At 37.5% G+C, this 26,012-nt stretch overlaps 1 protein-coding gene across 2 annotated transcripts; it reads left to right on the top strand.

The window, feature by feature from the left end:
• The first annotated feature begins 1,488 nt into the window (after positions 1-1,488).
• Positions 1,489-20,644, top strand: IVNS1ABP (influenza virus NS1A binding protein). Of its 2 annotated transcripts, none has more exons than XM_088154267.1 (15): positions 1,489-1,882; positions 5,922-6,152; positions 7,531-7,651; positions 8,084-8,253; positions 8,341-8,416; positions 9,412-9,585; positions 13,109-13,234; positions 14,449-14,556; positions 16,130-16,256; positions 16,471-16,695; positions 16,919-17,040; positions 17,485-17,611; positions 17,719-17,850; positions 18,151-18,324; positions 19,489-20,644. In XM_088154267.1, exons 3-15 carry the CDS (start codon positions 7,541-7,543, stop codon positions 19,740-19,742), a joined length of 1,926 nt encoding a protein of 641 aa, XP_088010393.1. In that variant the 5' UTR covers positions 1,489-1,882; positions 5,922-6,152; positions 7,531-7,540; the 3' UTR covers positions 19,743-20,644. The 2 variants fall into 2 exon arrangements, with proteins under 2 accessions (XP_088010393.1, XP_007423289.1); XM_007423227.3 differs by having other exon boundaries at positions 1,490-1,882; positions 7,525-7,651.
• Positions 20,645-26,012: the final 5,368 nt, after the last annotated feature.

The raw sequence follows: 26,012 nt of genomic DNA, 5'->3' as shown, positions 1-26,012 counted from the left end.
CAATTGAAGCAATTACAATAATAGTAAATAATCATATACAACCAGACTCAGTGTCTCATGGTTTACAGGATACTAAACCATCTTTTGTTTAAATATGGTTTAATCACCATGACTGATAAAGTTCACACAATAAACTAAATCATAAGCTAAGGTTTACAAAACACAGCAATTGGGCTTACTCACACTAATCCATAAACAGCAAACCATATTGTAGCTTAGCTACAGTATGTGAATTTAATTGCTCTTTTAATACCATGCTGCATTACAAGAGAGCTGCACACTCACCCCTACTCTACAACTGCAAACTCAATGTTTTCTTTGTTATTCTCTTGTTCTTGCTCTCCTCTTAGTTAAGTTCATACAATATTACAGTATTTAATGATTCACTTCACAATTTCAGAAGAGTTTGGGAGAAATATGGTCAAGAACCAAGCTGCTGAATGGAGGGATGCTCGGTAAAATCTCAGGTTGTACTGTTACATTACCCCAGAGTTTATGAATTAATCCAATTGCCTGAGTCTGCTCAATACACCGGATCCTAAGAATTGGGTTTGAAAGCCATATTAAGTCACAAACCAGTCAACCCCATTATAACCAAGAGAAAAGACAGTGATTCTCTAAAGGAGTTGTTCCTGGTGCAGTAGACAGAACAAATCATCTTAATATGGCTGCAGTCCCATAAATGTCTATTCAAAATTGGTCTGCCCAGTTCAACTGGTCTTTCTTCCCGGGTTGCCGGTTCAAGGGAGGCATCTGCAAAGCTGCAGGAAAGCCCTTGGAGCCCTCGCACTGCCGCCACTACAATCAGAAGCGCATCTATCGACCTTTCTTACAGGAAGGAAGTTCACCGGGTCTTAATTTTAAGCCACAGAACAAAACAGCCTCATCTGGAAGGAAGCGGGACAGTGAAAATCGTTAGAATTTAGCTCGGAATAAACGTGGACAGAGTCAGGCTGTTGGACAAATTTAGAAGCCAACAATGAAAATACATCCTTTTGGTTACTAGCTTGGGAACGACGGGGAAATACGTCGAACAGGCGATTACAATTCCAGATGGCCTCTGACACAACAGTAAATAACTGGCAGAAGCAAAATCCCCTCATTTTTCCCTTCGAAGGGGCGGAAAGAGGGAGGAAAACAGCCCCTCCCTCTTCTCTTTGAGGAAAACACACTCTACAACACACACACACACACACCGCTTCTGCTGACCCACTTTGTCGCGAGCGGGGAGGGGGGCGAGAGAGAGAGACAGAGGAGGAGCTCCAAGCCGGATCTGTCGCGAGGAGGAACTCCTTTTTCCTCCCTCCCGCCCTCGACCTGCGGAGTAATCTGACTCTCTCGCACGCCTACTGTAATCTATCCTCTCTGTTAGTGGCGGAGGGTTACCCGATGTAAAAAATGCCCTGTGAGGAGGCGGGGTGACGACAGCAACGCCTTTTACCCATTTCTCCGGCCCTCGCTGGAGTAGCAGCAGAAGGTGGGTAGCCAGAGCACGAGAAAGCGGCCGCGGTCTTTTTTTCTCCCGCTGGAAAGCACGCGCGCTGCCTCGTCACAACTGACGTCGGATTTGCTAGTCCTTCCCGCCTTTCGGTTGCTCCCTCTTCCTGCGCGTGAGTGCGCGCCAGAATCCTCTGCCTCGCCACACGGAGTCGGTCGACGAAGGGGAGGCGGAACGAGCTACGCGCTTTTCCTCTTCCCGCCACCGTTCCCGGTTTTTTTCCTCCGCGGTCGTCTTTCCTTACTCCTCACCCCGTTCTCCCGCTGGTAGTTCCTCTGGAGTGCCACGGCGCGCCCCACGTCTTCGAAGCGGAAGTCTCCTTTCCTTCTCTACAGACTGGACGTTCTCAATATGAACGGTATCGTCTGTACTGTGGAACTACAGGTAAGAAAAGGCGGGCGTCTTGCAGGCTCCGGTCAGCGCTTAGCCGAAGTCACTGCTGTGAGCGCGGTCGGGCTTTTGTCTCCGAGGAAAAGATGTCCGTGGGCTCCGCTTAGGAAGCTGCAGTCCTGTGCATAGAGGGCTATTGATCTCGAGGGAGGGACTCTGGCCGCGGGTAGCTTAGGGATGGGAAGGAAAGGAGAGGCACAGCGGCTGCTCGGGGTTTTTGTAGAGTGCTGAGGTAACCCACGTGGGGTGCCTTGATCCATAAAATGCGCAATGGAAACAGCAAAGGGTACGGCTAAGAAAAATATTTCTGCGTCTGGACATTTCATTATGCATGGATTTTACCAAGTGACGAGTATTTGTTCCTTTTTTAGTGTTTTCACTTTGATTTTGATCGCCTGGTGACCCCTCCCTCTCGCTCCAAGGAAAGATCCTCGCTTTCTTACGCTCTGTGTAGCTTTCTTCTGCCAAGGAATAGGGGAAGAGGAAATAATCTTTGCTGTGTCAGTATGCCCTTAATTTCAGCGTGGATGGTTGCAGTAGTGGGCGTTCCCCTATTCTGTGGCTGATTACATTTTCACAGTGTCATAAATTCTCGCAGTAGGAAGTAGAATAGAAGTGTTTCCATTTGTGTTGATAAAAACTGTAAAACGAAAAGTCACTACGATTTTGTAGCATTGAATTGAAAGGCTTCCTCAAGGTTCCATACTGTGAGTTACTGAGATGGGATTATTAACCATTGCTTATATTTTTTCCCCTCCAAATCCTTACAACACTGCAAAGGGAAGAGGATATTCTTCTATGCAGTCAAATAAAGTACGTGATTTAAAATGGGAGGACTGGTTTGAAATAAGGAATGCTAAATTTCTTGTGTTTGCAGCAAATCTGACTTGTCATCCCCAAAACAGTCTTGAAATACAGGCAGGAAGCCCTGACCTTTCCCAAAATAATGCAGTCATCGTACAGGACATTTTGTTTCTCACGGTTGGCCATTTCTGAAAGCATATGGCAAGCTAAGACATGTTTTTTCAGGTTGTTTTGTCTGGGTTAGGGAGTATCCTTGTTTGAAAGAAAACAAGAATTGGTGAGGATTTTAGAATTGCAGTATTAGAATTGCTAGGAAGCAGGAAAAATAACTACTGTAGAAGGTAAGAATTGTTCATTATTTGGAAGTTGAGTAGATTTTTTTCTTATTCTGCTTTTCCTTTGTTCGTTCTCCACGTTGCTGCATCCTGTTGCCAAGCTCATGGGATTGAAAAGAGACTGCTCCAATATGCTTGTTGTTGGTAGAAATATGATTGGCTAGCGTGCTTTCTTTTTCAGCCAATTGAAAGGTGAAAACTGTATGATCAAATGTGTATGTTGCACAGCTACGGAGGAGGGAGACAAGGCCACGGCCTTTATTAAAGGGCAGTTGTCCATATCTTAAATTGTTTGGTATTGCTTTAGAATAAGAACTACTTTTATTAAATAATTTACTTTAAATCTTATCACACAGAAAGTTTCTGAAATATTGTATATGGTTATTTGTGGGATTTTAAGGGAAGTAGTAAATGTTCCTCTATGGTCAGAATGTCAACCTCCCACCAGTATTGGTGTTGGCAGTATTGGTTTACGTGTCTTGATTGGCTCATCCCTGAATAGTAGACTTCTGGCTGTATTCTGTATTAGAACACAAAACAATTTCTAGGACTCAAAATAGGATATAGGAAGGTTTTTTTCTCCTTCAAAATAGGAAGGTCTCTACATTTAATAAGTTTGTACCTTTCCCTTCCCTCTGTATTATTTCTCAGTCCAAATATTGTGCTTTTGTTAATCAAGTATAGCTTACATACCTGTGTCTGAACCCCTCCTCTTCCATCTTAATAGCTATTTCTGTGAGGTGGGAGGAATAGGTTGAAGATTTATATGAGCTGAAGAGAAACCAGAGTACTGTGAGGTAGGACGAATAGACTGAAAAAGGTAACCTGCCTCTAATGCTGCTGCTTTGATCAGCGTAAACCTAGAAAGGTTCAGTCACAGTTGTTTTATATTATGCATAATTTGAGCTTGGTGGTAAATTTTCCTTCACATAGGTTGTTGCATTGTTGAACTGGGTTCCAGGAAAGGTATGTCAATATCAAGAAGCAGTATTTTTTTTCAAGTTCCATTACTTTTTATTTCTGTCCTCCTTAGCAGGGGACTAATCTACAGTACTATTTTATTCTACAACTGTTAATGCCTTGCTGTTTGTACAGTTTTTCTTAACAGCATTTTCTCAATATTCTGGCATTCTCCCCTCCTCCACCCCCATGTTCAATTATTGCTGTTTCCATGTACTGTCAAAGTATGTGTTACTCTGTTTAAAAATATTATAAATTAGTGGTAGGAGTGGTTTTTAAATTTTCTAATCTATTGTGCAACTTTTTTTGTTGCTGGCTTCTTTGATCTTAGTTGGTAGAGAATTTCCCCCAGGAAGTACATTTTCAGCATTGTACCTCTACAACTCTGCACAGCTGTAAATAATCACAGGATCTTTATTTTGAACTTGGATTGCAGCATAGCTACACAGATACACATACAGTTACATAATCATTAAAAAAAGCTATCTGAACAGTGTGACTTTTCATTTCACCTGCTGTTGCAGCTGCCAATGGTTTGTGGCATAAGCTTATATGAGATGCATAAATCATGCAACATGCATGGTTTTTCTAATTTCACCTTTGTCTTCCATGATTACAAAACTATTTTAGTGTGTAGCATTTGGTTATATGATAAATGTATATTTAAATACTTTCATGGATATGGCACATGTCTCTTTCAAGAATATTTTCTAGTAAATCTCTCCTTGGTTTCTTAATCTTGAAAATTTAAAATTTTACATTAAAATTTCTCGTGTAACATATATCCCTTCATCTAACTCAAGCCAAATCACCTGTATTTAGCTGTTCCCTTAAACCTCAAAGATCCTGGGAATTGTACTAAATATCTGGATGGCAATAGTTAGCTTGTGGATTTGACTATTTGATTTCTTGAAAGTACAGGTAGTCTCCAGTTTAAGAAGTAGTACCATTCCCAAGGTCTGTCCTTAAGTTGAATTTGTATGTAAGCCAGAACAGTATTAGTGTATAATGTTGTATAAGTACTATTGTGTAATGAATTCGATCCATTGGGTATTTAACTCAAATTTTGCTACAGTAGGCTCCGTTCTTGGGTCATCTGTAACCTGGGTGTTCGTAACCTGGGGACTACCTGTATGCCAGTAACACATGAAGGAATATACATGGCACAAAATGTTTGAAATTATCAAAATTTTGAGTGGGAAGTGATTGCAAAAAGGATAAAAATTGGGAAAAAATTCCATCACTGCAATCTAGTACACTGAAAAGACTTTAAAATTATCTGTTTTTGTAGATGTTTGTTTATTATATTTATATAGCCATACATCTCACAAAAAAGTGACTCTAGCCAGTTGTATAAATACGACAAATAAATAGATAAACTTTACAAAATAACTAGAAAAAAATAATTTTCAAGTCTTTTCTAAGTACTGAATTGCAGTGAAGGATTTTTTCTCAATTTCTATATTTTTGTGTAATTATTTCCCACTTAAAAGTTTTGATTCTTTCAAACATTTTGGAATTCTATGCAAAGTTTCTACTACATGAACATTTTAAATTATATTTGTACACGGAAATCTTAGTGATTTCCTTGAGCATTGGAGCCACTTGCTTAGAGTTATTTTAAAATGGTTTATGTAACAAGTGCTGTGCTGTTCAATGTGATCTTTGCTCAAGTTGATGAATAAAACATTACATTCTAGAATATTGTTTAGTGTTTACAGCAGAGATCTAAAATTCCATCTTCAAGTGGAGTATGCTGTATTTTTCAGGTTTACATCTTAGAATATATACTTAGTGTAAAATTGTCCTTGGGTTTCTGTTTATAAGGAGGAAAACAATTTCCATAGATCTGTTGTGCAGATAAAGACATCTAGAAGTTCTGAATAAAGTATATGGAGATTCCAAATTCATTTAATATTTGTTTTCTGTTACAGAGTATGATGCATGACTATCACGGAAGAAATTCATGTCTATAGCTTTTAAGGACTTGATTACATCGTTTTAAAGCCTGATAGTTTTGGAGTCATCAGTTTAGAAGTTACAGCTGCATGCATTTTTTCCAAACTACTGTTCACCTAAGAAGGAATATAAATTGACATACCCTGTAATAACACACAGTGGATTATTTAAGGTCTTCTAACTGCAAAATCACACAAATCTAACCGGTGAGCTTTGTTCAAGTACTGTATATGTGTTTGCAAATAACATTTCATGTGATACATTGTAAATATAAATCAGTTATCTAATGTTTAAGTAGGCAGACTTTCTCATGTTCTGATATCATGGAGACAGAGTAAAAAAAATAAGAAATTACCAAATTAAACACCAAAACAGAATTTTAGCTCCAGTTGTAAACAGATGCATAAAGAAGTCTTATTGGGCAAATAAATTGGAGGGCAATTGTTCATCTCCTGCTCCTCTGTGCAAAGAAGGTTTCTCACATGGTTTTCTCCTCTTTTTTCTGACCTTGAAAGCAGGGGGAAGCTATGGTAGCTATGTGCTACACTATGTAAAGTGCAGATTGCTGAGGTAGTTAACTTTTTCTTGAAAAATAATGTTTAGGAGAAAAAGAAGATTCAGTACTAGTTTTTGTAATACTGTCGTGTAAGGCAAAAAAAATCATTTGTAAGGTTGGACAGCTCTCTTTTTTAAAATTAAAAGGCAAAATAGCTGTTATTTCACAAAACTTAAGAGGGAGTCATAAAAGTTTTTATCCTTCCAATATTAATTTCCCAGCTTGTGTTAAGGCAAATTTTATTTTCCTGAGATGAATGCTCAGTTATAATCCTACTTAAGTCTGAGGTTCATATAAATCTCCCAGTTCTTTTATTGGCTTGTTGTGCCTCCTAGCACATATAGAGGGAAAAGGAAAAAGAGCTCTAGCCAATGGGGAGAAGGTAGGGCAACAGCAGCAGCAAAATGTTTCTCCTCTAAATTAGTCTATCATGGTCAAGGAAATTGGGGAGATGGGGATCCAGATTATCTTTATGTGAACAGATAGAGATCATTTTTGATACTGAAATTACATTTTTGATGTGAGAGTTGCTCAGAGAAACAATATTCCTTAATTTCCCTCAGAATCTAAATGCTTTGAGCCACTTTTTAGTAACTGACATCTATTAATGGTCCTTAGGATTGCAATTATTCTCTGCCCACAATTATGTAAAAATAGTTTTTTTGTTATTTTGCTTATGACTAAGGATTTATGCCTTAGGTTCTCACACTAAATACTGCATGTAAAAAAAAATTATTTAATCTTATGGTACAGATTCAGTATAATTTAGGAGAGACCTGAAGTTATAATAGGAAAGGGGGAAAAACGCATCTATTTGAATTAGATGTGTTATATTTTCACTACTTGTTGCATCTATTCAAGAGGAAAAAAATGATATTGCATGATTCACTTGTCCAGACCTGAGTTCCGTTATTTTCTGTGTGGTTTACACCACTGTATGATGCATAACTTTAAGATGGCCTTGTGCAGAAAAACTGTGTTTGTACTAGTTCATATTAAATCTCACAAGCTCTTTGTTTCAGCCACAGAAACAGCAAAATGATTCCTAATGGTTATTTGATGTTTGAAGATGAAAACTTCATTGAATCATCTGTTGCCAAGTTAAATGCTTTGCGCAAAAGTGGCCAATTTTGTGATGTTAAGCTTCAGGTAATGTAAGAGTATTGTATTTTATGCTTGCTCATGCTGAGTTTCTAAAATACTCATAAATATTAGAAGTGGGGATGTCTATTTTGGTAGTTTTATTTCAAATATAAATGAGACATTATTAAGGTGGCCTTTTATTGCATATTGTGAGATCCCATCACACTACTTGGTGGAGTTTTTTTTAAGCCCCCTTTTCAGTTTTCTAATTATGATCATGATCAGTCCAAAATCAATCAATCTGAATTAAATACTGAAAATTATAGTAGAGATGTCATAATTTTTTCAGTTTAAATCAGTAAGAGGTAAAAGTGCTTTGCTAAGCCTCTTGGTACATCATGAGTCACCCAAACTATAGTTAACCGTAACAGTTTATAATCTGGTGAATAGTTTCTGTTTCCAATTTAATAAGTAATATAAGGTTTTATTTTAATGAAGGTCTGTGGACATGAGATGTTGGCTCATAGAGCGGTACTAGCTTGCTGCAGTCCTTATCTTTTTGAAATCTTCAATAACGACAGTGATTCTCATGGAGTTTCTCATGTGAAATTTGATGATCTTAATCCAGAGGCTGTTGAGGTCCTGTTAAATTATGCTTACACTGCTCAGTAAGTGGTCCTTTTCTAAATTACAAACATTTTTACTTTATACTCTATCCAGAATAAATCTTAAAAATAATTATGTCATTTTTACAGATTGAAGGCTGATAAAGAACTGGTCAAAGATGTATACTCCGCAGCTAAGAGGCTGAAGATGGAGAGAGTCAAGCAGGTATAATGGGTTTTGGGAGGTAGCAAAACTTGAATGACTTGCCTGGGTTCAGAAGCTGAGCATGTTCAGGCTTAGTTAGCACTTGCCATAGGAAACTTCCAGAGAATGCCTGTACTGTGACTAGGAAATCAGTAAACCATATCCATGGTGCTGCCAAGATACACAAATATATCCATGAATGTGCAAAGAATTGAGGGTAACTATACCTTAAAATGTAAAGACTGAACACTTTTTTATAGTTTGAGTTATTTGTTTTAGCAAGCACTTAAAGTGTATAAATAGGCAGGATAATTCATTTGGTATTTTTGAATATATGGATTGGAATTCTATAACTTTTTATTTGAATTAAAACCAATGGTTGTTACAAAGTACATCCAAAGTCAATTAGTTTGAATAGCTGCTGGCATTACTGTTTAGACTTCAGTTCTGGGGCCACTTTCACACAATCCATTTTTGTTAATCCTTTTAAGAAGTTATATTCTTGTAAGATACACCTAATACATGAACTGGATAGTCATAATTACACATAGCAACAAAACTAAAAAAAATCCTAGAGCACATTATTAAAATTTCTACAAGACATCTCTTTTAATCATAGTAAATCTTTAAAATGAATTAGAGACAAGATAGCTAAAAAGAACCTGAAATTTATTATTTTGTCGCTTTCAAGACAGTGGATAAAAAATCTGGATTTTTATCATAAAATAACATAGTTGTACATGTTCTAATTATTTAAAATATTTTTGTTGAACAGTTTAGGAAAAAAGATACATTCAGAAGGAAAAAAACGAGGGTAGAAGAGTAAGAGACAAGTGGGGAAAAAAGTATTATAGAAATTATATTTTTTCAGTATATCGATTGTAGATAAGTGAGTATATTACATTTTAAAAATCGAACTATAGAATACAGATTCAGGAACTATGGTGAGCAAATGTGAATCATAAAATGAAATTGTAGACTATAATATATCATTATATACTTTTTTTTAAAAAAAGGTTTGTGGAGATTACCTGCTCTCCAGGATGAATGTTGAAAGTTGCATCTCTTATCGGAACTTTGCAAGCAACATGAGTGATTTGCGATTGCTGAACAAGATTGATGGTTACATTCAAGAGCATTTGTTGCAGATCTCTGACCAGGAAGAATTTCTCAAACTGCCACGCTTAAAGGTAGGCATCCCTTTCCTCCCTCCCCATCACCTTGTTACTATTTTTAAAATGAACATTAGTTGCTTCGGTTAAGTATTCCATGAAATAATAACCTTTTGACAAAAAAATTGAGTATCAATCTGGTACCAGGAACATTTATAACTATTTAAATCCTTGATTGAATATGACATTATTTGGAAGTAAACAAGTATACTTTCAGTAATACTTCCCTTTTTCTAATTAAGAAAAATAGTTGCATGAAAATCAGTATACATTCACTCTTTGGTTAGCCCAGTTGGGAACACTGATTGCACACATTTGTAATCTTAGACAATTGGCAGAAGGCAGTTTTGCAGCAATGCTACCTCAGCAAGAAAAGATACCAGGCATGTTTAAAATATATTCTTTTCAAGCCATTTACTATTGCTTAATGTGACATAAGAGCCCAGACTTGGATACATGTGCATAATTGTAACAGAGTGAAAATCACTAACACTACATAACTTGAATATATTTTTTATTAAGAATTTAAATTACAATAATAAAAACTAATACAAACCAAACTTAGAGCAAGAGAAGAGAATGGAAAAAAAGAAAATACGCAGGAAAAAGAAAAGAAAGTATATAATAAAGAAAATAAATATAAAGAAGTGATTTCCAACTTTCACTACAACAAATATAAACAAATCTAATAACTCTTCACCCCTTATAAGGTTACAAACATATTTCTTCATCCCATATCCCATCTCTTATCTTTAAGCAAATCCATAAAACATCAACTTGAAGTCTGGTGTCAGCAAAAAGTCCATAATAAGTTGCCAGAACTTTGCAAAAAAAAAAAAAAAGTTTTATTTTAACCTTGATCCAATAAACCAACTTTATATTTCTTCCTTTTACTTCTAACAGTCTTAATCTTTAATTCAATCAAATATTGTCATAGGAGTTGGTTTCTCTTCAATTTTCTTTATCCTATCACACGGATTTCTTCAAGGCTTTAACAGGCCTCTTGTAGATCCAATAAGAAAACATTTTCTCAGTCATTCTTTTGGTTTATCATTTGTATTTCCCTTTTAATTTTGAAAACTTCAGCCAGTTTCTTTTGTAGATCCAGTAAAGTATCCTTTTCCAAATCATTCTCTTGGTCTGTCATTTGTAGCTCCACTTTCGGTAGTTTCTCTGTCTTTTCATCTTGTCATCTGTCATTCCTTCATTAACATCTTTTAGACATAGCCTATCCATAGAAGCAGACATCATTACTGACAGCGTTGATATTGTAGTTACTAACTTCTGGCTCCATTCTTCAAAGATCTTTAACATTCCCAATGTTATAAAGTTTTGTGTCATTTTGTAAGTCCCAGTATTAATTGACATCAAGAACAGGCTTGTACTTTTTTTTTCTTCTGCTTAGAATCTTTAGTTCCCTCTAGTGTCCAATTTCTCAAGTCATCACTTATCTTTGTTATGACTTGCAATAGCCAGGATAGCCAAAATAAATCAGTTTCCCACAAGAAGCTATTTATTTTTTATAGTTAATTCCAAAATCTTATATTAAAAGTCAGTGTTCCAAATTTATCTGGACCCTTAATCCATTTATAACTTTCTTAGACCAAAATCTTATTTAGCTTTTTGCTGTTTATTTCAAATTCTTTAAATTCTTAAGCTTATATTTAATTTTTCTTTTGTTCAGTGTTGAAGATAAACTCACCTGATGAAGACTTTTCAAACTTGTCATTGCAAAACTCTCTAATAGTTTTAAGATGGTTAATAGGCAATTTTCAAAAGTGATTAGAAAGAGTTAGCCTTGCGAGGTAGACCAGACAGGAAACATGACCAGATGAGCTAATTCTACTTTATTGTAAAGCTGCATTAACAAAATCTTGCAAGTCTGGAAGTACATCTCTCCCCCCATCTCCTTACAGCCCACGAAACTGGGGAGGGTCTCTTCTGAGCCTCTTGTCCCATCCACACTCCTGCTGTGGGCTCAGCTGCCTCTTATGTGACCATTCCCTCGATTGCATCTCTTTGTCCTGTCTCCCAAGGTCATTCCCACGTAGCATTACATAAAGTGAGGTTTGTGTCCTTTAAAAGGCTCAGCTGAGGTTGCGAGCAAGATGGTTGAACCCGTTGTCTCCCGGCACTCAAACCCTCGGAAAACTGCTGTCCTTCGGTCTCCTCACGAGAAGCAGCCGTCTGGAGCACACATGGGCAATCTCCCACCCTCTCTATATCCAGAGAGGATCCAAGGAACTTGTCTACTCACCAGTTCCTTGGTCTTTGCCATGGTCATCGGCTCTGCAGAGCTGTCTTCAGTTCGCCATACCTCCCCCAGAAGTCCACTAATACTACATAACTGATTCCAATCATATACAGTATTTTTATAATAATAAATGACTTTATACTAGGGAATTCTAATAACATTTTAAATCTTTTTAAAAACTAAAGCTTTTGTTCCTACATCAAAATTTAGGCAACTGTGGGGAAAATGTTTGTTTTTCTCCCAGAAAAGTTTGAAAGTTTTAATTTTTCAAAATAGAAAAGCATTGTAAAACCTGTGGGATACTTTTAGCTCTCCATACACTGCTTAGTAATAATAAGGAAAATGAATATTTTCTGTTAATGAAAATGGACAGCTACTCCTTACAGTTCATACATTGCACTAAGTGTTAGCTGGTTTATAATGGTTTGTTGACTAAACCACACTGAACTAGGTTCCATATCAAAGTTGTAAGCTATGGTTTATGGACAAATCACAGCTTAGCAGGAGGTAGCTAGAACCGAACAGGTTCTGGGTAAACATCTGTTGATATGAGCAGTAATCTGTGATTATCAACATTTGGCAGGGTTGTCTTTTCTAGTAGTCCCAGTTATTCAAATAGAGTTAAATTGACCCATCCTCTCCCCAAGTGACCAAAAACAGGTATCTAGAAGAGGATATAGGTTGAAACACCAAATGGCAATTCATACCACATCATAGCTAAAAACCACTAGGGACATAAGAGTTGGGGAAGACTAACACAAGTTTTATTCAATTATTCTTTTACCTCACTTGTTGACAGAAAGTTAAACTATATTTTTTAAAATGTTAGATATTGCTTGTTTTGAATGACTCAGTATAGTTCAATAGCCATAGAATATAAAGTTTCATAACTGATTTTTATTTTGAAATAACTTCCAGGTTGTATCATTTGAGATAGTGAATATGTGCTATCATTTGCTAGCCATACTTCTAGCTTGTTCAGGGTAGATCTGAATTTGGCAAGAGATGTCATGTCCTTATATACTGCCTGTGTTCAATGGAGCGAAATACCCACAACCAATTGCTAATTGCTATTTAGATTGCGGTTGATAATTTTCCTCCCTATTGAAAATATAAACTCTGTTTAGGTTCAGTATTATACAAAAATATATGTAAAAGTATAACCCATCAAAAATGAAGAAATCTTCATCATACTTAACATGTTTGTCTAGGGTTGTAGACTCTCTTAACTAGTATAAATTTAGGGTCGTGTTTAGTGGCCTTGATGTGCTTTTCTTTTTATTTCAGCTGGAGGTTATGCTTGAAGATAATGTTAGCTTGCCCAGCAATGGCAAACTATACACAAAGGTAATCAACTGGGTACAGCGCAGTATTTGGGAGAATGGAGACCGTCTTGAAGATCTGATGGAAGAGGTTAGTTTTAAGAACATGAGATTGGGCCATCTTTAACTACTACATTTTTCTGAAATTAAGGATGATCCCTTTTCCTTTTTTTTCCTTTTAAAAAAAAACTATGAAGAATTTAAATTTTACTATAGGTATCCCTAAGCTGAGAAACTAGGGGGGTTCCAGGTGAGCTGCTTAAACTGTTCAATCTGGTCTTCTGTTTTTTGTCACAGTTTTCTTTACACAACTTCCAATATAGCAGTTATCTTCACTTTAAATTTGGGGAGGTGGTTTAAAACTTGTTATGTTCTTAATATATTCTTTTTACAGGTTTTAGTTAAAGAGAGAAAGTAGGTCAAAGGTTCTAATGGTTGTTCCTCCCCATTGATTTATCTCCCCATAGGTTTATTAACAAAACTAGGATACTCATCGCTGAAGGACCATAGAAGAAACTTCAAGTGTAATGACACGTAAAGAAGCAGCAGTTCTGCCCCAGTTCTCCTATGAAAATTCGCTGTGGGCAGAGAACGATGATGATGTTTAATGGTGTTTACTTCTTTACAGGATATTTTAACAATTGAAAAGTTTTGTGTAATTAACTAGCCTAATTCATGAACATAACTTCAACCGTTTGGTCTAAATATGAAATGCAGTGGAGATCCACATTTCAAATTGTTTGGAAAAGTTTATTTAGTTTGCCATCAAAGGGAAGCTTTAACCTCAAGAGCAATTGTTTGCTGTTTTTCTTTTATACCTTAGAACCTCAGTTACATAATCAGATTTCCCTTGCAGTATTAATGCATTTCATTTGAGGTACAGAAGTAGGCAACAGAAGTTCCTGAAATGAAAAGTAGGTCCATTATCTTTTTTACAGTCCCCTTTTATAAACCACAAGTGTTTGATTTACATATTTTAAAACTCTGTGTTTTGCAAAAAGAAATTTGTACAATTTATTCTGAAAGATAATGTACATTATACTTGTTACACATTTGGATGTCATGGCACAGGGAATATAGAAGTCAAGAAGATTTCTTTTGAGCTGTGAAAACAAGGATCCTTTACCCAGTGTTTGAAGACCTGTCGTCATGAGAGAAACTTCCTTTTAGAAAAAAATGCCGTCCTGCTAGATGGAGAGAAGATCAGGCTGCACTACTGGAATCCTTACGAAGTTTCTGTACAATGTACCGTTAGTTAAGCAGCAATGGAGACTATAGCCACATTGCTGTTCTGTTGTTTTGCAGGTTCAAACGTTGTACTACTCAGCTGATCACAAGCTGCTTGATGGGAATCCACTAGATGGACAGGCTGAGGTGTATGGCAGTGATGATGACCACATTCAGTTTGTGCAGGTACAAAATGCACATGGTCTGAGGTAACCTCAGGTAAAGCTGGGTAGAGTAGTATGACACAACTAAAATGTTGTGTAGTACTTTGAAAATAAAGACATTTTCAGTTTAGAAGACTAGGGAAATCTCAAACTTAGAGTAATTGTGTCTTCCTGGCTCATCTAGATTTGAGCTATGCCTTAATGCAGCTAATACATGCTGAGTGCTGCAAAGCCAAGAATAGGATTAGATATTTAACTTAAGCTTCCATGATGTGGAAAGAACTATATATGCTGAGAAGACAACTGTGGCAGAGCAACAAGCCTCCCGTTTCCTCAAGGGATTGTGGACCAAAGAATTGGGGTATTTCAGGAGTACTGGAGAAAATAGAAATTGTTTCTGTCACAAGTGGATAGGTATCAAATCATAACATAATTTTGAAATCCTGGTGTAACCAATGGGCTCAGTTGAGCAAAACAGTTTGTCATTGCAGGAATAATTATGTGTTCTGGATAAGTGTTGTTTAACAATGCCAGAAAGCAGTGGGAAAGTTTGAGTTTTATTTCATGAAAATCTTATTTGCTTTCTGGATTTAGTAATAAGTTATGCTGCCAAGTTTTGATTTATTAAGTTTGAAACAAAATTCAAATTAAATTTAGTTAATCTTGAGGGTGATTTCTGAATTTACAAGAACTACAGCAAGAGATGGCATTATAGTTTCTCAGTTGCCATTTAGTAAGCTTTTCACTAGCATTTAATATTTGAAGAAGGTAAATGGCATTAACTTATGCACATCTACTTAGAGATGAATCCCATCCCTGAATTTAGTGGAGCAGAGAGAAAAGACTAGGGTATTAGAACAAGTAGCCAAATTGAAGATATGGATAAATAGAAGAAATGATGAAACACAGGAGAAAGCTCTGTTGCAGAACAACTTTATTCTAAAAATCTAGATCCCCGAATCTTAGTTGATAAATCCTATGGGCAATAAGGTAGAGCATTTATTTATAGTTAGAGAAAGTTGGTGCAGCAGCTAGGTTTGAACCACTGGAATGTAAAAATAATATAGAATAGATTTAATGTAGGTAATCGATAAAGCATTAAATACACAATTTAGTAACAGATTGGCTGGGTTTATGTTTTGTGCTAAGCATTTGCCTTGATGCAGTGTGTGAACCCAGTCTTGTGATTTATAAGCCATGGCTTGTACAATGTGTGAATATAGTTCATAATAGCTTGAATCTGATAAACACTTATTTGCTGTACAGGAATAAACCATTACATTTGAAACTGGATCATCTGTTCTAAAATCCAGAGTTGATACTAATATACTTCGAAAGGATGCAAGGAATTGTATTTTCTAGTAGAAAGTAGACTTGTGAATCTGAGGATAGTAAGTGATGAAATGGAGCAGGACGTTATTTTGTGGATAAACAAAGCATTAACTGTTTCATCTTGCTGATAAAATAGTCATCAAGTTGTCTGTGTAGTTATGCTATTGGATGAGGCTCTACAACAATAAAAAAGTTCTGAAAACAAAGGCAGAGCAAATTTTGCTCCCTGGCTAGGTTTCTGTAGCTGCCTTTTGATTTTGCAGAAAAGACCACCCCGTGAGAATGATCTCAAGCAGTTAAGTAGCAGTTCTTCTGGAAGTCTTTCTCCAAATGCAGCAGTGCAGAATCTTAAACATGAATGGAAAATTGTTGCTTCAGAGAAGACCTCAAGTAAGCCAAAAATTTGTTGCTGGTTTTACATCTAGATTATTTCAGGTTAAACTCAGAAGTAGTGGGAGGAAGCAAGCAAATGTGCATAATAGGGGTTCTTTTTCCATGAATTATTTAACACTTTCTGGGATTCCAACACTTCTAGAGAGTGAGGATGCAGTTCAGTTTGAACACTTTGGTATGCTGGAATTGAAATGTGTGTTTTTCTTTTCAGATAACACCTACTTGTGTCTTGCTGTTCTGGATGGTGTCTTTTGTGTGATTTTCCTTCATGGTCGTAACAGTCCTCAGAGTTCCCCAACTAGTACTCCACGACTGATGAAAAGTTTGAGTTTTGAGGTTCAGCCAGATGATCTTATAGAAAAGGTGATGTCTCCTATGCAATATGCGCGATCTGGATTGGGAACAGCAGAACTTAACAGCAAGCTTGTTGCTGCAGGTAACATACCATAATTCTTTACACCAGAGTTGAGCAATATGTTGCCCTCCAAATCTTTTGGAACTGGAGATTAGATAATCTTACCATTGGCCATGCTGGCTAAAGGTAGCGGAAGTTGGAGTTCATAAAAATTTGGAGGGTCACATATTGTCTATAAGCTGTTTAAACACACAATATTTAGCTAACCCAATAATACATCTTCCATATGCTCTTTTACAACAAGGTGGCTACAACAGACAAGAATGTTTGCGCACTGTGGAATGCTATGATCCCCGGACAGATTGCTGGACTTTCATTGCACCAATGAGAACTCCAAGAGCCCGATTCCAGATGGCAGTTCTAATGGTATGTTGTAAAGTGAACAGCCATGCTTCCATCACATGTTCATTTTCTTGCTAAAATCTATTTTAACAATCGCAGTGTGTTGGATTAAATGGAGATGGAAGAGTGTGATTCTACAGAGGGGGGAATCAGTATTGGGGTGTGTGTCGTATTTTTTCTTGGGCTTTGAGATAAGTCTTTAATACTAGACCGTTATGCTTTCTCGCAGTGTGTTGGATTAAATGGAGATGGAAGAGTGATTCTACAGAGGGGGGAATCAGTATTGGGGTGTGTGTCGTATTTTTTCTTGGGCTTTGAGATAAGTCTTTAATACTAGACCGTTATGCTTTCTTAGTGGTTTTCATTGTTCTGATTTTAAAACTCTTCTCTATTAATACACAAACAGATATAGAGACAGATAATATAATGTAAAAGATCATTTCAACAACATTTATTTCTGTAACTCAGGGACAGCTGTACGTTGTTGGTGGATCAAATGGACACTCAGATGATTTGAGTTGTGGGGAGATGTATGATCCTGAAATAGATGATTGGACTCCTGTTCCAGAACTGAGGACTAACCGTTGCAATGCAGGTAAATATCTATAACACTCCATAAAGTACTTTATTTTAAAATGTATTTATTTAATAAATAAAATATTTGCAAACGGTGACTTCATTTTTTTTTCTTTGTGTAAACAGGAGTATGTGCCCTGAATGGCAAACTTTATATTGTTGGTGGGTCAGATCCTTATGGACAGAAGGGATTAAAAAATTGTGATGTCTTTGATCCTGTAACAAAATCTTGGACGAGCTGTGCTTCACTAAATATCCGTAAGTTCATAATCTGTTTAGGTTTTGGAGTGGTGTACTCTTGTCTCCTTGTAAATTTTACTTATTTTGCCTGTAGAAGAGGTCAGACTTTACCAATGGCAGTTTATGCTACTGAAAATTGAATCCAGGAAAAATTACATGCTACAAGTAAAGTGCAGTAGCAGAATTTTCCAGAATGCATGAGTGAGAGTGGCCATACATAGAATGCTTGATGTTAAAATAGCTGTCATTAAGAGATTATAGAGAACTATTTTACTCTTTTCTTCCTCTGCTAGCTTATTGTGGTTTTTGACTTTATAGGTAGACACCAGTCTGCTGTATGTGAACTTGGTGGGTATTTGTACATCATTGGAGGAGCGGAATCTTGGAATTGCCTTAATAGTGTGGAGCGTTACAATTCAGAAAATAATACTTGGACTCTAATTGCATCTATGAATGTGGCTAGGCGTGGAGCTGGTGTTGCTGTTCTTGATGGTAAGTTCATGGGATTGGAGAAATATTACAGATTTTGGCTGCAACAGTTTAAGTGCCTTGAATTTGTGAATCTGCATCAGCACTTCCGTATTCTTTTAATCAGCCTCTATACTACAACATCAAGCTGAATATAGATACTTCATATATAGTACACAGGTAAGAAGTGTAGAGCGTATATGTATATGTGCATATATATAATTGAAAGATGTGGAATGGGACTTTCAGGCTACTTCAGATTTTCTCTTGGTTACAAAAATATTTGAAAAACAGTTTTTCCTACTTGTTGTCATTCAGTGATCCATACATGTGACATTAATAGGATATAACTGGGTAGGGTTCTATTTCCCATGTATCAGTGAAATAAATTATAGGACTGTACAAACCATTTTGCACACAACTGTTGCGTGGAACAGAGCAACTGGATTTAGGTAATCTGTGTCTTCATTCAGATGCTTTTGATTTTGGGTGCCTTGTTCACACTGGTGAAACATGCTGTTTTGGTCCGGTCCTGGTAGAAGTAGTTTTGCAGGAAATAACCAAAGACATCAGAGCTAAGGGGAGGGAATCAGATCAGAAGCTGGTGGGAAGTATCACACTGGAGCATCAGCAGCTGTGGAGAAGGAGGAAAGATGCTAGGGAGGGAGAAACGGGTGGTTGGATCAGTAGGTTATGCTGTATTGGGAGCAGCACTGGGGAGGAGAGGAGAGGGAGAACAATACAAACTAGCCATGCCCATTCAGATGGTGTTTTAGCCCAAACCCAGAACAGCTAAAGCATTCTAAACTCTGGCTGACCTAAAACAATTTGGCAGAACTTACAAGTTGTCCAAGATTCAAACAAAACATTTTTCCATTTCAAGTACACCTCTAAGTAGTACAATAATTTGGAACAAGCCCTTGGGTGCTTAAAGACCCAGCTAACTTGAATATAAACTTGTGCATAGAAAAGTTCTAGGTTGGGTCCATTAAGAAAACCAGTAAGTATGGAAGTAGTTATAAATTTTGAGCTTGATCAAGGAAACTAATTAGTTCACTATACAATTAGCCTTTAGGCATCAAGCACATTTTGTCTGTGGAGAATTGAGATTTTGCCTTTGATATATGCATTTTTTGGCACTTTACCATGAGACAGTTCTTCACGCTTATATTCTTATTTGCTTCCTAGGAAAACTCTTCGTTGGTGGTGGCTTTGACGGCTCACATGCAGTCAGCTGTGTGGAAATGTATGACCCTGCTAAGAATGAGTGGAAGATGATGGGCAGTATGACCACCCCAAGAAGCAATGCTGGTTTTGCAACAGTGACCAACACTATCTATGCAGTGGGAGGATTTGATGGCAATGAGTTTCTGAACACAGTTGAAGTCTACAATTCAGAATCAAATGAATGGAGCCCCTACACAAAGACCTACAAGTTCTAATTTCCTTAAAACTAACAGGCTTAGTGATGTAATTGTTTTAGTAGAGGTACACATGTGAATAAGGTGGGAGGGGAAGGGTTAAAAGTTGCCATCAGCAACAAGGCTTTTGCATATTGCATACTATTAATATGCTGTACATATTTTTTTTTTAGAATAAATGAAGGGTGTTGTATGCATTAGAATTTACTTTAGACTTAACATTAGATTGTTCTGAAATAATAAGAATGTAAGTTGATGGCATATCATTTCATGAGCATCCCCCAATGTTTTGTTTTGCTGATTTGCACACGCAAATATTTTTACTTTGGAATTTGTTTCTGGTACAGGAAAGAAATAGCACTCTTCATTATCAGCAATTACTTTATAGTCTTTTTTTTCTTAAATAACTGGAATAATCTCATAAGCCTTATTTAAATAGCTAAATGGCTTTATTTAAAAAAAAAAAGCTGACACACTTGCCAATTTGACTGCCTTTTATAACTTTTTATATATTAATAGAGCCAGAATTCTTATAACCTTGAAGTGACATGGCATACAAATGTATGATGCAAAGAGACAATCTCAAAATTCATAGACTGGAGTAAGACATTTAATTTACCACCATGAGAGCTATTAATTTTCCCCCTGCTATGATGTATGATTTCTAATACATAATTATTTTCATTGCATCTGAATGGAGTTTCTGAATATGAGTGAGAAAGCATAACTCTGAAATTCAGCAAAGAGGATGTCTCCTGTATGGTTCTTAAGCAGTTGTAACAAACATGCAGAGTCCTAAAATGCAAAAAAAAAAAAAAAAAAGTCTTGCTGTCTTAGAAATTAAGGTTACCTATCTGAAAAATTATTGTATAAGTTTGTATCTTTCTACTGCAAGCTGAAAACATGCTGTCATACAAATTGTCTTTCATTTCTTTAACTATTGTTTAATTCTAATCCTGGAGTGTAAGTGGTGCTTGAAGTAATGTCTGTAGTTCTTCACATCTTGCTAAGTTTTTAGCATTTTAAGAACATAATAGAGCTCTGCTGGATCTTAGTCCAGCACTTTCTCACAGTAGCCAACTAGATGCTTTTGGGGTGCTTGAAGCAGGAGGTGGTGATCTGCCCCTCTCCTACAGTTGTCCATGTGCACTTGGTATTTGGAAGCCTGTTGCCCTAACCCAGAGGTGGTAGTGACTCTCCAAGATCAACAACCATTGATAGGCTTATCTTCCATGAATTTGTCTAATCTACCTTTATAAAGCCATTCAATTTAGTGTCCATCATTGCATTTTGAAATAGCACATTCCACAGGTTAATTATGTGCTGTGTGAAGTGCTGCTTTTTGTTAACCTTCCTTTCACTTTGAATGGTTGCTGGTCCCAGTATTTTCTGAGGGGGAAAACTCTCTCCATGCCATGCACATGCTTTTATACATTTCAATCATATTCCCCCTCAGTCACTTTTCCAAGCTAATGACATTCAAATAGTCTAGCCTTTTCTTGTAAGGAAGGGGTTTGAGTCCAATGATAATTTTCGTTTCTGCTGCCCTTCCTTTTCAAGTAAGGCAACCAGGACTGCACAGTACTATAGATACAGGTAGATCATAGATTTGTATAATATTACAGTGTTGACCTATTATAAGTCCCTTTTCTAACAACCCTTAATACGGGATTTGCCTTTTTCACAACTGCCACACAGCGGGTAAACCTTCACTGTGCTATCCATTATGACCCCAAAATCATCCTCCTGAGTTGCCAAATTCCTTCAGTCTATATCCGAAGCAAGGGTGTGTGCGTGCGTGCGTGTTCCAGTGTTTATTACTTTGCAGCTGCTTGGATTGAATGGTATTTGCCATTCACAAGAGATTGTTTTGTAGTCTTCACAGCCACCCTGAATAGTACCATCCACAAACATAACCCACTCCCTGCTTGCCCCAAAGTCAGTTAGTAAAAGCGCTGATCCCAACACAAGACCTTGAAAGGTTCTACATCCTACTTCCCCCCCCCCCCACTTTGAGAAAGTTACTCCTTCCTTTCTGTTAGCAATCCATAAAAAGGCAAATCCTTTCACCCCCACGGCCACTAAGTTCATAAGAACTATTGACGGATTTTGGCAAAGGTGTTTTGAAAACGCGCTAGAGATACTAAACAAAAGCAAAAGGATGGTGAGGCACATTGAGTCTTTGTAAAATTACATGTTTTCAGCAAGGTTTATATAATTTCCTAGATCTCCCCTGGGTTCCTTTTTAAAAATCAGTATGCTGGCTACCTCCCAGCCCTCTGGCACTGAACCTGATTTGGCTGATAAATTATGCTTTTTGCTGGACGGTTGGCAATTTCCTGACTTTTCACAAATCACATTTTTTAGAAGGTTCCCCATTTGTCATCAAATGTAACATTTTGGACTCTGCTGGTGATTGCCTGGCACACTAAGTGCAATATTTTCACTCTTTCATATTGATTCCACAAAGCTTGCATCTTGCGCTAGGTTATGATCACTTAAGTCTAAGGTTGCCTTCGGTCTGGTTTTTAAGATCAATTGTTCAAAGACCCAATCATTTATAATATCTAGAAAAGTAATTTATCACGGCCTGAGCATGAGTAACTCATAAAATGTTCTCGTCTGCGTGCATTTCTGATGTGTTTCACCATCTCAGCCTCACCCTCGGTATTTTGATCAGGAGACTAATAGCATAAGACTTCATTTACATTTGTGACCAGATAATTGCCACCCACAGTGATTCCAGTCTTTCTATACAGTATTTTCTTGTATGTTTTACATCCTCCTTGATACAAAGAGCAACGTATTCCTTCAATGCAGCCTTCCCTTGTAAGATTGTATTCAGTGTCAGCATGAGGTTACGGTATTTCACAACTGCCTTTTATTTCCTAACTAGCACGATTATCCATTAACCCACTCCCAACATTGCCCCTATCCACGCTAGCATTTCTTGATCTATCTACACTCTTCTGAACTGGATGTTAATCCAGCATCTGTTGGCTCTCTCCTTAGGAATCAGTTTAAAATTTGTTGTGCTGTTTTTTTTTATATTTCCAAACCAATGGAAATTTGCAAGAAATTATAAAAAGGGGTTGGGGGAATTCTTTCCATCTGTCTATCAGCAGGATAACTCTTGAAAACCAGAATGGAACAGGACCAAATTGGATGTGATGAAAAGCTAGCAAAAGAAAGATTAAGAATGAAAATGGGCTGGATTTGACCAGAGGCTATGAAGAAAAATATCCCCCTCCCCCAAAGTATACCCATGGGAGAGGCTTTGGGCAGTGACTCCCCCTTAATCATGTGACTAAAGCAGAATTATTTTTAAGGTGAAAGAATTCCAGAAGCCATGTTCTGCATGCTTTCCCTCCCTTCTCTGATAGTATGTGCTTGGATTAATGCAGCCCATCTCCCTTGTACACACTCCCAAATTCTGCCTGTTTAGCTGAACTTGTGCTAAGGAACAGCTAGTATTTCTGAGAACTCTACTATGGCAGCTCTGAACTTCAATTTGGAACCTAGCAAACTAAACTTGGCTTCCAGGATTGGCTGACTACATTCCTCCACTATCATTGGTGGACCACATTTGTTGCCTCCTCCACAGAATGCTTGAGCTGCAAATACTGGCTGCATTGGGTAACATCTCCACCTAATACATTGTAATATTTTAAACAGCTTTATCTGAACACTTGGTATCGTACATGGCAACAGAACCAAGAAACCTCCAAGGCATTTGGGACCCTTCAGATCTTTGTAAGTTCCAACCACTAACAGCCACAACTAGCATGTCCAGTAATGAGTGATGCTAGGGTGGGGAATAATATAGGGATAACTGAAATATTAAATTTTTTTCTATGCCTGTTCTATATCATCTCAAGGCATCAATTCCTGAATGAGACCAATGACCAAATTATTGTTTCCCTTTCTTCTTCCTTCTCATTGCCCACTGCACTGGCCTTTGCATTCCCAGGTGATGTGTGGTGGCTAAACCCATGTACATGGCATTACATCAAGGATGTCTTGATGGCTAATTTTTATTCAAGCCCCATTCCCAATCCCCTTCAGCACCTGCCCTCTTCCCAAGTAGTAACACCTCCAAAGATAGCCAGTAATTTCATTTATAGCAAACTTACAGCAAAGGAAAAAGTAAAGTGAGAATTGGGAAGGGAAGGAATTATTTTCTCTTGGAAGCATGATTCTGCAGTTCAACAAGGTTAGCCAAAATCTCTGGAAAGTATTTGTGAGAATACATACAACCCAAAACCATTTTTTGACACTGGGGAGATCCTAGCCGGAAAACTCAAGCTAGGTCACCCTCCAGGAGTATTCCATTGTGTTCATTTCCTTAGCAAGTTTATTAGATGGCAGCCAGAGAGAAAGAAGTGGGATACTATAGGAAGAACTCCTTTAGGAGTAATTTTATTTTCTAGGGAGTGTTGCCTCCTGCTTCTTGGAGATTGGGTGGTATGCAGACACAAGCAAAAGATACACCATGTATTTTGAGATCAGATGTAATATGGGATCACAGTGTGAACAAGCCCAAAGCTAACAACAAATTATGTTCAAATGGTAGTTCTGGGAAAATAAACCATGGTTTGTTTTGGACACGAAAAGCCATAATATGGTTTAGTGTTGTTTTAGCATTGCACATAACACAGCCTATAAATAAAGCAGTCTGGAAGATCAAGGGTCAGGTAAGAGCAATCGCATTCACCCATTTGTGACAAATCCCTAGACTATTTCCCAACCTCTTGCAAAGGGGTTTGCAAGTCTGAACTTGCAAAAACAGGTGTTTGAGAGTGTGGACATGGTAGATTATATTGTTCAGACAGTAAATGTTCAACTTTTTAACTGCTAGGAGGAAACATTTTACTCCAATGGTAAAGGCTATTATAATATGGGTAAGAAAAATGAGGCAATTAGCCCTGCAGAGGTCTAAATGAAATTTACTGGGGGGAAAGATCTTTACAAATGTGAAGATATATCATTTCAAATTTTATTTCCACACAAATGAACATAAAGGCTGAATATGCTACTATCCAAGTAACAGAACTACTGGACTAGTGGCTAAAAATAAAAATGCTTAGCAGGTACACAATATGTATGTAAGGAATTTTTCAAGGGATATATGAGACCTGAGAGCCAGTGAGGTGTAGGAATTAAGGTGCTGGACTAGGAGTGGGGAAACTCTGGTTCTAGTCTTCCCTTGGGCACAGAAGCTGGCTGGGTGACTTTGGACCACTCGATTTTCTCTCAACCCTAGACTGGAAAATAAAAAGAACATGTATCTACCAATCCTTACTGAACTGGCAGGATAGATTAGGGTCCATAACCTTCAATGAAGAGGTCTTCATCCTGCAGTGGGTTGGTTTGGGTTGATAATAATTACAGGTGAAACTCAAAAAATTAGAATATCATGCAAATGTTCATTTATGTCAGTATGGCAACTCAAAAGGTGAAACCGATATATGAGATAGATGCATTACATGCAGAGCGAGATATGTCAAGCCTTACTTTGGTATAATTGTGATGATTATGGCGTACAGCTTATGAAAACCCCGAATTCACAATCTCAGAAAATTAGAATAGTGTGAAAAGGTGCAATATTCTAGGCTCAAAGTGTCCCACTCTAATCAGCTAATGAAGCCATAACACCTGCAAAGGGTTCCTGAGCCTTTAAATGGTTACTCAGGCTGGTTCAGTAGGAATCACAAGCATGGGAAAGACTGCTGACCTGACAGTTGTGCAGAAGACCATCATTGAGACCCTCCATAAGGAGAGAAAGCCCCAAAAGGTAATTACAAAAGAAGTTGGATGTTCCCAAAGTGCTGTATCAAAGCACATCAATAGAAGGTTATGTGGAAGGGAAAAGTGTGGAAGAAAAAGGTGCACAAGCAGCAGGGATGACCGCAGCCTGGATAGGATTGTCAGGAAAAGGTCATTCAAAAGTGTTGGGGACTTTCACAAGGAGTGGACTGAGGCTGGAGTTAGTGCATCAAGAGCCACCACACACAGATGGATCCTGGACATGGGCTTCAAATGTCATATTCCTCTTGTCAAGCCGCTCCTGAACAACAAACAACGTCAGAAGCATCTTACCTGGGCTACAGAAAAAAAGAACTGGTCTGTTGCCCAGTGGTCCAAAGTCCTCTTTTCTGATGAGAGCAACTTTTGCATCTCATTTGGGAACCAAGGACCCAGAGTCTGGAGGAAGAATGGAGAGGCACACAATGCACGATGCTTGAAGTCCAGTGTGAAGTTTCCACAGTCTGTGTTGATTTGGGGAGCCAT

Source organism: Python bivittatus, unplaced genomic scaffold (assembly GCF_059951505.1).
Source record: "Python bivittatus isolate LINGU-HERP-01145 unplaced genomic scaffold, Pbiv_v1 ctg000700_np1212, whole genome shotgun sequence".
Taxonomy (NCBI): Eukaryota; Metazoa; Chordata; class Lepidosauria; order Squamata; family Pythonidae; genus Python; species Python bivittatus.
This window is presented reverse-complemented; position numbering and strand designations above follow the sequence as displayed.

Bases quoted from the DNA above. Each gene is read 5' to 3' on its own strand.
- IVNS1ABP (XM_088154267.1), top strand. From the start codon at position 7,541: ATGATTCCTAATGGTTATTTGATGTTTGAAGATGAAAACTTCATTGAA. The intron at 7,652-8,083 runs GTAATGTAAGAG...ATTTTAATGAAG, and splicing joins TTTGTGATGTTAAGCTTCAG to GTCTGTGGACATGAGATGTT. The intron at 17,851-18,150 runs GTAAGTTCATAA...TTGACTTTATAG, and splicing joins CTGTGCTTCACTAAATATCC to GTAGACACCAGTCTGCTGTA.